The sequence below is a fragment of the Heloderma suspectum genome, chromosome 4 (assembly GCF_057233095.1).
Source record: "Heloderma suspectum isolate Gila_16-S chromosome 4, 16-S_ref, whole genome shotgun sequence".
In the NCBI taxonomy this organism is placed as follows: Eukaryota; Metazoa; Chordata; class Lepidosauria; order Squamata; family Helodermatidae; genus Heloderma; species Heloderma suspectum.
In genome coordinates this window covers 253,078,072-253,092,179 of record NC_139461.1, presented here as the reverse complement: position 1 = coordinate 253,092,179, position 14,108 = coordinate 253,078,072, and the positions used below count along the sequence as shown (strand labels likewise).

The 14,108-nt window shown below is 44.4% G+C and overlaps 1 protein-coding gene across 10 annotated transcripts in view; it reads right to left on the bottom strand.

Moving 5' to 3' along the window:
* PFKFB2 (6-phosphofructo-2-kinase/fructose-2,6-biphosphatase 2) overlaps positions 1 to 13,990 on the bottom strand; it is a 63,763-nt gene extending 49,773 nt beyond the window's left edge. For 6 of the 10 annotated variants that reach the window (XR_014790660.1, XM_084853376.1, XM_084853372.1 and 3 more), the window contains exons 1-5: positions 12,821 to 13,796; positions 12,014 to 12,159; positions 8,644 to 8,769; positions 6,752 to 6,848; positions 2,085 to 2,151 (exon numbers count right to left, since the gene is read on the bottom strand). Coding sequence is in view for 9 of the 10 variants with exons in the window: in XM_084853376.1 (XP_084709502.1) it covers positions 2,085 to 2,151; positions 6,752 to 6,848; positions 8,644 to 8,769; positions 12,014 to 12,113 (390 nt within the window). In the remaining variant the exon portion in view is untranslated. The other 4 variants (XM_084853373.1, XM_084853379.1, XM_084853381.1 and 1 more) reach the window with 4 other exon arrangements.
* Positions 13,991 to 14,108: the final 118 nt, after the last annotated feature.

The window sequence follows — 14,108 nt, the reverse complement described above, 5'->3', positions numbered from 1 at the left end:
ACCGTACAATTGCGCTCATTTCACATGCCAGCAAGGTGATGCTCAAAATCCTACAAGCTAGGCTTCAGCAGTATGTGAACCAAGAACTACCAGAAGTACAAGCTGGGTTTCGAAGAGGCAGAGGAACTAGAGATCAAATCGCCAACTTTCGCTGGATCATGGAGAAAGCAAGAGAATTCCAGAAAAATGTCTATTTCTGCTTCATTGACTACGCTAAAGCCTTTGATTGTGTGGATCACAACAAACTGTGGCAAATTCAGAAAGACATGGGAGTACCAGACCACTTTACCTGTCTCCTGAGAAACCTGTACGAGGGTCAAGAAGCAACAGTAAGAACCAGACATGGAACAACCGATTGGTTCAAAATTGGGAAAGGAGTACGACAAGGCTGCATATTGTCGCCCTGCTTATTTAACTTATATGCAGAGAACATCATGAGAAACGCTGGGTTGGGTGAATCACAGGTCGGAATTAAGATTGCCGGGAGAATTATCAACAACCTCAGATACGCAGATGATACCACCCTAATGGCAGAAAGCAAAGAGGATCTAAAGAGCCTCTTGTTGAGGGTGAAAGTGGAGAGTGCAAAAGCTGGTTTGAAACTCAACATTAAAAAAAACTAAGATCATGGCATCTGGCCCCATCACTTCCTGGCATATAGAAGGGGAAGAAATGGAAGCAGTGACAGATTTTATTTTCTTGGGCTCCAACATCACTGCAGACGATGACTGTAGCCATGAAATTAAAAGATGCTTGCTCCTTGGGAGGAAAGCTATGGTAAACCTAGGCAGCATAGTCAGAAGCAGAGACATCACCTTGCCGACAAAGGTCCATCTCATCAAAGCTATGGTTTTCCCAGTAGTATGGCTGTGAGAGCTGGACTATAAGGAAGGCTGAGCGCCGAAGAATTGATGCTTTCGAACTGTGGTGCTGGGGAAGACTCTTACGAGTCCCCTGGACTGCAAGGAGGTCCAATCAGTCAATCCTAAAGGAAAGCAACCCTGAGTGCTCATTGGAAGGACAGATACTGAAGCTGAAGCTCCAATATTTTGGCCACCTAATGCGAAGAGAAAACTCCCTGGAAAAGACCCTGATGCTGGGAAAGACTGAAGGCAAAAGGAGAAGGGGACGGCAGAGGATGAGATGTATAGATAGCATCACTGATGCAATGAATATGGACTTGAGCATGCTCCGGGAGAGAGCGCAGGACAGGAAGGCCTGGCGTGCTATGGTCCATGGGGTCACGAAGAGTCAGACACGATTGAATGACTGAACAACAACAACAAGGGCTGGTTCACACTTACTCCTGTGTACTGTCTCTTTAAGAGCCAAACCCAAAAGGCTTCAGCATGAGATGGGCTATATGAAAGAACTGGGTGATAAACAGTTTCAGATTTGCAGCAGAAGTCTGCGTGAGTGGTTGGGCTTATACGATCTCCTCAGGGGCCTCAGTGCCAGGTCCAGAAGAAACAGCAATTACAGACAGTCTTGGCTATTTATTAAACTGTTTATATATCACCCTTGATCAAAATTGATCCTAGGTATTTTACATCAATATAAAACAACTTATCTCCAATTTCAAGTGTAACATGATCAAACAGCACAAAACAACTATATAGTTAATATTAGAAATAAAAGTATTATGAAAGTATGAAGAGCAGTGACAACTATATAATACCCCCCGCCCCCCAAAAAACATTCTCTTTGTGAGAAAGCATTTAATGAAACAATTTTTCTATTTGCCATTAAACTTCCCATTTTTTCCTTGCCAAACCATGAAAAAGACCCCTTGGCACAACCTCCAAGTTTCTGTCTCCTCAGCCCCAATTCTATACTCAGAGGTGGGTAAATGTGGTCCAAACATTTTCCATAAGCTCTCATTCATCCAGTCCAGTAATTGCCAATCTTTTCAGACCTGGGACCCACCTTTAGGCCAAACATGCATCTGGGAACCTACTTCATCATATATTTGTATGGTGACAGTGCTGCTGTTGTGGTGACACCACTCCCCCACTTAAGTCAGACAGTGACCCAGTAGTGGATCCCAAATCACCAGTTGGACCAGTAATCTAGTGTACACCTACAGCAATCTGGCCACATTCCTCCATGAGATAAACTTTCACATCTTCAAGGGCCACCAAGGCACACTGTCTGCAAAAATTAAAATTAAAAATTATGAGTTGTAAAGCAATGAGAAGCCAAACCATCTGAAACAGTCATTCAGTGGGATATAGTTTACAGCTGTATTCTTCTCTCTCCAACTCTATGTTTGAAAGAAAAACCCACTGAAACCTTTTTCAGTATCTACTCTCACTGAAGTCAGATTTGTGGTGAGTCTGCCAGAACATCAATACTTGTAGTGGCATTTCTAAAACTGTCCAATTCATTGAAGAAACTAGGTGGCAATGCAGTTCCTATACAAGATCCCTGGATTTGAAACATGTGAAAAAGCCTGAAGGCTGTGCTTTAATTCCTAAAATTCCCATTAATCCTCTATTATATTATTATTATTAGCAGTAGTATTATTAGTATTATTATTATATCCCGCCTTTTCTCCTATACTGGGACTCTTATGGCTTTGGACTGCCCAAATTCTATTTATTCCTACCAGCAACAGCTTTTTTCAAAAAGAATACAGATATTTACAGTCTACTCTTTCACAAATGTGTCTGTGCTTCTTCCAAATGGTAGTTATATTTCTACCAGCCTGTGCTTGTTTCTAAAATAAGTCCTTTAATAGAACAAGCTTTATCCAAAACAAACAACCCTACAAGTCACGCTAAAGAGATAACAAAAGACTTATATAAAGGCAAAGTATAAATTACTATAATGGACATGGTACTAATAACATTTACTCCCTTGCTGAAGTGCTAAGTTAGAAGCAGAATATTGAATCACCCTCACGCTGTGGACCTTAATTGTGAACTTCTGACAGCCCACTTTTTTTGAAATTGGAAAACTTGTAGCCATTACTCTTGAAAAAGATATTTGCCAAAATATGTCAGAGTATTTTTATTAATAAATTTTACATCTAGCCCCAGCTTGAGGTTCACAGGTCTTCTCACTTTCTTGGCTATTTTTATTCTGCCCTTCCTTTCAACTTTTTCTGTCCTTCAGCCTGCCACACCTTTCTTACTACAAGATGACGACTGCAATCCCATACACACTTACATGGGAGGAAGTCCCATTGAACACAGTGGGACATGCTTCTGAGTAAACATGCACAATGTGCTGTTAGATTCTTTTGCTTTTCCATCTTCAAAGGTGGGCAGCGCAATTCTACTTTGTGCTATGGAGAGCTCCGATGTCAGAGCCTTGAAGGAATCCAAAGTCCTGATGACGTGAAACCAGCTGGGTGGAAGAGAGGGAAGAGCGGCATGTCTACTCTCCACCCTCCTGGACTGGCTTTCCTTTCTTCTTCAGGTTGTTGTTTTTATATGAATTCCCTCCCACAGAAACCAACAGATAGGAATTGATCTACGCAAGTTCTAACGTTGGCATAGGTCAGGATCTGGTTTGGGAGCAGGTCTGGTGGCCAGGAGATACAGCTTTTCCTGACCCACACCAGTGGCCCAGGTAAGGGCCACGGGAGCTGGCAGGGGGCTTCCAGAGTCAGAACTCTCTCTCCAAGGGCAGACCTCTCTGTCTGCCCTTAGAGAGCGAGATGCAAAAAAAGTCTTATTGCTCCTGGGACGTCTTCCCAAGGACCATAGGATCGCAGCCCTAGAAACAGAATGTTCATAGAATCATAGAATAGTAGGGTTGGAAGGGGCCTACAAGGCCATCGAGTCCAACCCCCTGCTCAATGCAGGAATCCAAGTCAGAGCAACCCTGACAGATGGCTGTCCAGCCTCATCTTGAATGCCCCCAGTGTGGGAGAGCCCACCACCTCCCTAGGTAATTGGTTCCATTGTCGTAGTGCTCTAACAGTCAGGAAGTTTTCCTGATGTTCAGCCGGAATCTGGCTTCCTGTAACTTGAGCCCATTATTCCGTGTCCTGGGATGATCGAGACGAGATCCTGGCCTTCTCTCTGTGACAACCTTTCAAGTACTTGAAGAGTGCTATCATCTCTACCCTCAGTCTTCTCTTCTCAAGGCTAAACATGCCCAGTTCTTTCAGTCCCTCCTCATAGGGCTTTATTCCAGTCCCCTGATCATCTTCGTTGCCCTTCTCTGAACCCAATCCAGTTTGTCCGCATCCTTCTTAAAATGTGGTGCCCAGAACTGGACACAGTACTCCAGATGAGGCCTAACCAGTGCTGAGTAGAGGGGAACTAGTACTTCCCAGGATTTGGAAGCTATGCTTCTATTAATGCAGCCCAAAAGAGCATTGGCCTTTTTTGCAGCCACATCACATTGTTGGCTCATATTCAGCTTGTGATCGACAACAATTCCAAGATCCTTCTCGCTTGTAGTGTTGTTGAGCCACGTATCTCCCATCTTGTAACTGTGCATTTGGTTTCTTCTTCCTAGGTGCAGAACTTGGCATTTATCCCTATTAAATGTCATTCTGTTGTTTTCTGCCCAGCGCTCCAGTCTATCAAGATCACTTTGAATTTTGTTTCTGTCTTCCAAAGTATTAGCTATCCCACCCAATTTTGTGTCATCTGCAAATTTGATCAGCATTCCCTGCACCTCCTCCTCCAAGTCATTAATAAAAACACTGCACTGGGCCCAGGACTGAGCCCTGCGGTAACCCGCTCGTTACCTCTCCCCAGTTTGAAAAGGTCCCATTGATGAGCACTCTTTGAGTCCAATTCTGTAGCCAACTGTGGATCCACCAGATCGTTGTTTTACTACTTTGAGCTAGTTTGCTCATCAGGATATCATGGGGCACTTTGTCGAAAGCTTTGCTGAAGTCGAGGTATATGATGTCTACAGCATTCCCATGGTCCACAAGGGAGGTTACTTGATCAAAAAAGGAGATCAGATTCGTTTGGCAGGATTTGTTCTTGACAAATCCATGTTGGCTTCGAGTAATCACTGCATTGTTTTCAAGGTGCTTCCAGATAGATTGCTTTATCATCTGCTCCAGAATTTTCCCAGGGATTGATGTCACACTGACTGGTCTGTAGTTCCCAGGTTCCTCCTTTTTACCCTTTTTGAAGACGGGGACAACATTAGCCCTCCTCCAGTCATCTGGCACTTCACCCATCCTCCATGATTTCTCAAAGAGAATAGACAGTAGTTGCAAGAGTTCTTCTGCCAGTTCCTTTATTACTCTAGGATGCAGTTCATCTGGCCCTAGAGATTTGAACTCATTCAAAGTAATTAGGTGTTCCTTGACCATATGCCTATCCATCTCAAGCTGCAATCCTGCCCCTTCAGCCTGCACTTCACCTTTGCCAGGTGAAGTGCAGACCCTCTTTTGAAGTGAAGTGCATAGACCCTCTTTTGGGAGAAGACTGAGCCAAAGTAGGAATTGAGCACCTCTGCCTTTTCTTTGTCATCTGTTATCATTTTGCCATCCTTATTTAATAGCTGACCAGCCATTTCTTTCCTCTGCCTTTTACTATGCACGTAGCTGAAGAAAGCCTTTTTGTTGTTTTTAGCATCCCTTGCTAACCTCAGCTCGTTCTCAGCGTTAGCCTTCCTGACACCATCCCTGCAATTCTGTGCTATCTGCCTGTACTCTTCCTTTGTTACTTGCCCTTCTTTCCACTTCCTATATGTGTCCTTTTTTGTTTTCAGATCATGTCTAAGCTTTTTGTGAAGCCACATTGGCTTCTTCTGTTGTCTTCCACTTTTCTTCTTGTTGGAATTGTTTGTAATTGTGCCTTGAGAATTTCCTTTTTGAAAACTCCCACCCATCTTGGACTCCTTTTCTCATTAGAGTCACTTGCCGTGGGACCTTACTGATCATTGTTCTGAGTTTATTAAAATCAGCTTTCTTAAAATCCAGGGTACGCGTTTGACTACACTCGGCTTTTGCTTCCCTCAGAACCAAGAACTCAAGTACAACATGGTCGCTTTCCCCAGAGTTCCTGTAACTGCTACTTTATCCACTACGTCATCTCTGTTGGTTAGGATCAAGTCAAGGATAGCCGATCCTCTAGTTCCTTCCTCTACTTTCTATAGGAGGAAGTTATCTGCCACACAAGTCAGGAATTTCCTGGAGGGGCCATGTTTTGCAGAATTTGTCTCCCAACAAATATCAGGGAAACTGAAGTCCCCCATTACTACTACATCATGCTTCCTTAAAACATTGGCTATTTGCTTTTCAAAAGTTTCATCCTCGTCTTCTCCTTGATTGGGTGGCCGGTAGTAGACTCCGACCACCATGTTCCTTGTATTCTTTGCTCCATTTATTTTGACCCAGATGCTCTTGATGGGGCTACCAAGCTCATCCTCCTGTATTTCTGTGCAGAGATATGTATTTTTCACATACAGTGTAACCCCACCTCCCTTTCTGTTCCTCCTGTTCTTTTTGAACAAGTTATATCCTTCAATTGCTGTATTCCAGTCATGACAGTCATCCCAACAAGTCTCAGTTACACCTATTAAGTCATAATTTCCTTCTTGTATTAAGAGTTCAAGTTCTTTCTGTTTGTTTTCCATACTCTGGGCATTAGTATATAGACATCGAAGACCATGTGCTTCATAGTCTGGCTTTCTTCCTACATGTGTGTGAAAACTATTATTGGGAGCTATTCAGTGCAATTATATGCAAAAGTAGCAACACAGATATTAGTCTAAGATCATTTATACTGAACAGCTACCAGTATTTTGAGAGATGATGATATTGGCTTACTTTCGAATCCTCATGGCTTCTTCATTATCATGTCTGAAGAAATCATATGATTTGTATGATTTTACTGCTTCACGACGATAGACTCCTAAATTAAACACTTCAAAAGGCAAATGAAACAATTCAGTTGATAACATTCCATAATAAACATTATCTCACCAAGCAAAGAAGTGATTTGCATGCCTTCCTGGATGTATTCAGATAACTAAAATTTTTACAAGTTAAAAACTGCAAGAGTTAAATTAAGAACTTCAGTTCAGTTATTCACATTTAAATCTCACTAATTGGAACTTACCCTTAGAAGTGTTTGGTACTGTGGCATAACTTTTGCAAGCATATTCTTTATACAATTTGTAACAGGATAACTGATTAATGTGAATCCACAAATAGGAATCTAGCTTGACTAGTAGGAGACTACAAGAGCCAATTCCGTTCAGTGGAAGTAACACTAAAATTGGAACCTGGGTTCAAGTGTCACCTTTGTCAAGGATTCATTATGTGTCCTTGGCCAAGCAACTTTCTTTCAGCTTCAGTTCCCATCTGTAAAATGACCTACCTCACATTCTAATCACAAAGGGCACAATCTAACCAAAGTTAAGCGTTTTAAGCCTATTGATGTCAGTGGGGGAACATTAAGAACATATCAAACACTTCTTTGACTTAAATGCACTTCTCTTTGTCTGGATTGTGCCCTAACCTTATAGTGCATTTTACAAATCAAGACTGTAATTCACAACCTGCACAATCCCCATAAAGCAATAGAGTCTGAAAAGACCTATTAAATTCAGTGGGTCCCAATAGAATATGAGTGATGAATTGCAGCCTAGAAGGGCTACATTGTTGTCGTTGTTGTTCAGTCGTTCAGTCGTGTCCGACTCTTCGTGACCCCATGGACCATAGCATGCCAGGCCTTCCTGTCCTGCGCTCTCTCCCGGAGCGTGCTCAAGTTCATATTCATTGCATCGGTGAGGGCTACATTAATGAGTCACAAATTTGGTATCTAATTTCCACTTATTAAAATATCACTATACATTCAAATTCACCCTTCACTTTTTTCCTAAAGCCACACTTAAATAGAGATATTAATAAATAACAGGGTCAACTCATCCACCAAGTTATATTATATGAATGCCTCTAAGTACTAAACTTTTATCTTTTGAACATAGCGAGACTATAAATGAGATAGGGAGAGTCCTGTTATTTTCTTTATTCAAATGGGCAAAAGAGGCAGAGGTAAACTGAACTACAAAGTTTGTAGAGGCCTGCAGACTTCATTGGGATTCTCAACCACATCAAAATTTGAGGATTGCATTGAGAGATATACTTAAATTAGGCAACAAATAAAGAACTGAAATTCTATTTTTGGGGTACTACTAAAACACTTTTCTTTGGTCAGTACCAATACTGCTAATAACAAGGATCATATTATGACACTGTTGTTACGTAGCACTGATTCAGGGTGCTTCCAGATAAAGGTCTCCAGCTATGACCAATCAAAAGTAGTGCAGCTAGTCAGTCTTTTCCTCCTTCATGGATTTTTTGTGGAAAGAAAACAGACAGAAGCAATGGTGGGAAAACATGGGATAGTTACAAATGGAAGACGTCACCCTCTGGACTCCCCATAAAATTCTGTGATGATTGCATGATAAAAGCTTCATCTGGAAGCAGACCCAGAATAACTTTTAAACTCTGGGAAGAGGTCAAAGGATAATATCTTCTAGCCATACTCAATCAACCAGGATCAGATTAATCTGAGTTTCTAACTGCCAGCTTTCTCAGCCACCCACGGACACATTCCTTCCCTCGGCTGCCTGTCATGCATACAATCAGAATCATTCTTATTCTTTCAGCCAATAGGTTATAACAGCATCCCATACATAAAAGTATGCAAGAACCTTTTGTGGGCACTCCAATCCAGTTGAGGTAGCGAGTTAATTTCTTCGACACATAAGTCTTGCCTCTTGCAGGAAGGCCTATCATTACAATCAGAGTAGGGGAGTTGGTCATATAAGAGGCCCATGCTATAAAGAAAGCAGAGACAAAAATCAGTAGCTTCTACAAGCAGAAAAAGAAAATGCTGGCAAGAAGTCAACAGAATATATGCCTCCCACTACTCCTTCTGCCCATACATCTGCCATAAACAAGGACACCATGGTCTTTTCCCATCATTAATCAGCAGACCATGGCATGGTCTCTTAGGTGTTTGCGAATGAAGTGGGCTAGCAGAGCAAAAAATAGCCAGTGATTAAGTGCCTCAAACTGAGTATGTCACTGAGAGTTTTAAATGTTTCCCATTAAGCTGGAGGCTTTTCAAGGTTAAGCGAAAGAAATGTTAAACTCAAAAGATCCCTCCAGAGAGCACAAATAGAGCCAGCTTCCATTCTGAACATGCTGAATGCAGAACTAAAAAATTAAACTAGTCTTTTATTTTGCTTTTACCCCAGATACAGAATTTACTATCTTTCATTCCAAAGTTCCCATGAAATGAACAGAAGTTGCTCATGATGCAGGATTTAATGTTGTTCATTATGACATAGGGTTTTTTTTTCTTGATGAAAGAATACTTCGTGATTCTTGACAGAGATCTGTATTTGGTTTATGCCAAGTATAGCACGGACTGAAAGGCCAAGGTTGCAGAAGTGCTGTGGAACCTGTAGGTACTTTCCCAAGAAATCCTGACTCTACTGCAGTCAATGCCAACGGGGATCTTTTTTCTGTCCCTTGAGGGTAATCTGTTAGGGGCTGCATGCTGGCAGTGGGCTGAGCCAAAGCCAGCAGTAAGTGGGCCACTCCTTTTCTCTCTCTCTCTTTCTGACACAGCCTTCTCCCCTCCCATCCATCCCTGCCCCATGGACTGCCTGAGGACAGACAGATGGCTCTTGCCAGAGGTTTGAACTAATTGTTTGCAGAAATTAGGCCAAGGGCCACTGGTTGCCCACTGTAATGGATTCAGTTGTCAACATTCTACAGATATAATATGGCAAACTCCATCTCTGACAGGTATCATATGACAGAAACCTGAAGCTACTTCATTACTGATTTGCCTTAAGTTCATCTGGACTTCTGATAAGATCATGTCCTAAAGCCTGCTGATTTTACTAATGAGACAAGTTCTCCTCTGAAATGCACCTTAACAAAAACTTAACAAGGAAATGTTTCTTCATGGTTAAAGAAAGTAGATTATAAAATAAAAATGGGCATAGTACAGTGTGAACCTCTCTGCAAACCAGACGGAAATTAATGGAAGTTGCAAGAATGGAAGTTGCAAGAAAGGAAATCTGTGTTCTTGTGCAACTTGCTTTGTTTTCAACAGAGCTTCAGAAAAAAGAGATTCACTGTGCCCAGCATCAAAAATAAGTAGACCAGTGAAGATAAGCTAGGGTCTTTTTGAAAGAGAAAGCAGTTTTTAGAGCTTACCCAGGAAGTCACTGAGGCTCAGTGTTAGGGTCCTGCCATCCAAACCCAAAGACAATGGGCTGGATCCAGATTTAGGTGTGTGCAACTGGGCTGGTGGAAGCAGACTTCTCCTCCTGACAGCAGCCCCTACAGTCCACTGAAAATGCTACACAGCATTTTAAGGGGACCTGCTAAACGGTGTGAGCTGTGGGGGAGGGGAGGAGGATCCCCAAAACAGCTGGAGGGAACTTGTGAGTGAACCCCTTCTGTCCATGGAAGGCAGATCTTGGATCCAACCCAACAGCATCCTATCCAGCTCACAAGCTACCGACTGGGAATTGGGAACATAGCTTTGTTGAAAGGGGATAGCTACATGGCTGTTTCTACCTTTAAAACACTAAATAAGAGAAAAATAAAAGGAAAAACATTCACAAAAAGTCAGGGCATTGCTGCGGAGGGGAAAATACACTTGCTGGTGTTCCCCAATGGATCTGATCAAGTCCAAGTGTCGTGCAATATAAAGTAGATGTATGATGCTTGGCTTAGGGCAACAACTAACTGACCAACTAGACGTTACAGGGGAGATGTGGTTGGGACAATGCTCCCCCCCCCCCGAAAAACAGCCCAATAGAAAAGGTTGTGCAGCTACTCTCCCACACTATATTGCTGCTCAAATTTCGTTCTCCTGTAGCTGAATCCTGCCAAGGGTTTGTTAAACATGTCTCCTGTGTCGAATCTAGTGTGGCTTTAATTGTCTAAGGATGGAATAAAATTCCACAAATAAAACTTCCGAGAAACGGAGCCCATGCGACAGCTCAGAAAAAGAGTCCTGTGCCAGCAGAAATAAAATGCATGCAAACAACTGTGCCAGTACAATGTTGCAAACCAAGTTGTTACATGAGTACTGTAGAGATTTAGCTCTGTGATCATACAAGCAACATAAAATATTTAGAATTGGGTTGCAGACCAGTGATACCCCATGGTGGTGGAGAGGGACCCACCAGTGGGATGTGTGAGTATTTTGTGTAATTACAAGACTGCCCTCAAACTGTTGGGTTTACAAAGTACTAAACAGAAGTCACCCCATTGACCTACTTACTTGACATTCACTTTCTTCCCCACCCTCTTCCCAGAACATCTAGAACAAATACAAAGTACTAAGTACTGAGAAATATAGGTTAAAGGATCCTGGTCCTGGAGCTGTTTATAATTTACCAGCAAAGTACTGCGTGACCATCACAATCATAGAAAGTCTCTTAGGAGGTAGGATCCCACAGCACATGGGCCAGTCCCACACTAAAAGTACACAGCTCTTCAAAGTGGGGAAGGGGCTCAATATTTCAGTAGAAATCTGACTTCTTGAATAGATGACTAATTCCATAACCAATTCCTTTAAAGTACTTCTATTCAAATAATATTTGTTACATTTTTGTTCTATCCTTCCTCTAAGGAACTCCTGTCAGTGTACATGATTTTGGTCCCACCCCACTCCAAGGGCTTTTTATCCTCATAATTGCCCTTTGATATAGGTGAGGATAAAAAAGAATGACTGGCTCAGGTGAGCTTTGTAGGTGAGTGGAGATTTGAACCCAGGCCTTCTCAATCCTATTCCAACCAACTTTATCCTGCATGAAGCTTTTATTAGGCAGAGTACATCCACCACCATTCAGTACTGGAACGTAAATATATCATTCAGCGTAGTCTCAAAATATCAATAGCATCGCCCTGGGAAAGAAACCTCCCCTCTGTTTAGTACTGTGATCAAAAAAAAAAAAGAAAAAAAAGAAATAGCACTTCACTGTCTGACCCTCTGTACTTCTATAAGTGCCAAGGAAAAATGTGCTCCTCAGAACCATCACAAATACTCACAGCACTTCTTCTCCGAGGCTCTCAGATTCGAAGGTTTGTTTTCTTCGCTGCAACTGTTGCCATTTACCTGTTCTAGGATTGGAGCTGCATCCCCTGACATTGCTGCAAGGCACACACGTTCTCACTTTTGGCTTGCTGGACTTCTTCTAGAAAGATGTAGAACAAAACAGGAGCGTTATGAAATGCTAAGCTCTCAGGAAGAAAGAAAGAACAGGCACAGCAGCAATCTGTCTCTGACGTTCCTTCCAGCAGGGATTGCAGGAGGAATGGGGCTGGGAGAGAGAGAGAGAGACAGAGAGAGAGGAGGAAGCTACATGGAAGTTGCTTGTCAAGGTCAGGACAAGAGAGAAACTCAGAGATTGTTTGCAAAAGGTGAAGCAAAAACCAGGAAAAGTCGAAAAGGTGTTCTTCTCCCAAAGGGGTCTTTGTGCGGCCAGGGGATGCGTGATAATACCTTATAGCAGTCTTCCCCAACCTGCCATGCTGGATGGGGATAATGGGAGTGGTGGCTCAACACACCTGGAGGACACCAAGTTGGGGGAGGCTGCCCTAAATAAAGCTCAGCATCCTATATCTGGAACATAATTCATCGTCACCATTCTTCTCGCTCATGAGTCATATATGCAGAACCCCAAGAGCCCTTTAGGCGAGACAGCATTACTGTGCCCGGTCCAAAGTCGCCAGCACATCACACCCGGGCGGTGCGGACGTTGACAAACCTTAATGCCCAGAGCGGGACAGCTGACGGCTCTGAGCCTTTCACCCAAGCCAGAAAGGGACGCTGCTTCCGGGCCCCAACACACCCACCTTGCACGCCCCCGACGGAGACCGCAAGCCCAGCGTCTTTCGAGCGCGGGAGGGAGCCGGTCCCGTAAGTCCCAAGTGGGAGTGCAGCCGGCCAAAGAGCCCTCTCCAACGCCCGGCGGAGCAATAGGCACTGCAGGGCAGCCCGGCCGCGGCAGGTATCTTCGTGCCGGTGACAGCAGCGTCTCCTCCCAGGCGCCGAGCGGGAAGAGGAGGGCTGCTCGGCGAAGACGCGGATATGCAAACGCGGCGCGAAGGGCGCACGGGGCAGTGCCGGATATGCGGAGGAGCGTGAAGTTAAGCGACGCAAGGGAGCGCAGACAGCCCGGGAAAGCCAGCCTTCCCCAAGCGGGTGCCCTCCAGATGTGTGGGGCTACGGCTGGCTGGGGAATCCTGGGAGTCGTGATCCAACACATCTGGAGGGCAGCGAAGAGTGGCCCCGCTGTCAGTGGGGCTCTGAACGCGCTCTGGGTTTCTGTCAGAACCAGCCAGAACGCTAAAGGAGCTATCCAAGGGGCTGAACCCAATCCCCCAAACGGGTTCAGCACCTTGGATATCTCCTTTAGAGCTCGGGCTAGATGTGACTAAAACCCAGAACGGATACACGGCCCCACTGAAATCGGAGCCACCCGCCTCCTCTGCTGGAGGGCACCCCGTCGGGGGAGGCTGCCTAGGGAACTGGGATCACCAGCAAGCCTGGCGCGTATTGCAAATGTATTTCCCAAGGTTGCGCTGGTGGGGGAGGGAATTCTCCACCCCACCCTTCACGCACTCAGGCACGCGCTACGCAGCGACGCTCTTTCTCGAACTCGCACTATTATCGCACGTAACACGCGCACACCTCCGGCAGGGTTACTGGAGTGTGCAAAACACGGCATGGGCTTGGAAAGCGACCCGCCCACGGAGACGATACGGGCCGGGGAAAAAATGAACCGGAAGGCTGGAGTATTTATAACCGGCAAGAGCAACGTGCTCCCGGTAACAGCGCACCTCAGCGCATGCGCAAAGAGGCTCCCCCTAGCCGCGGCTCCAGTTACAAAACAATGACGAAGCGGGAGGGCAAAGAAGAACGAACGAGACATCACAGCGCGCCGGCCTCGGTGATTCAGTCTTCGCGCAAGCGCACTGAAGGCAGAGGGTCCGTGAGCCGCCGAAGCGGATGTTTTTTGTGCTGATCTTGCTTTGGGGCCCCGCCCACGGATGTGATTGGTTATTCTGATATAGTGCGCGCTGGGGCGTCAGGAAAATGGCCAATAGGAAGTTTGAAGGGAAGGGTTGCCGGGTAGCCGGT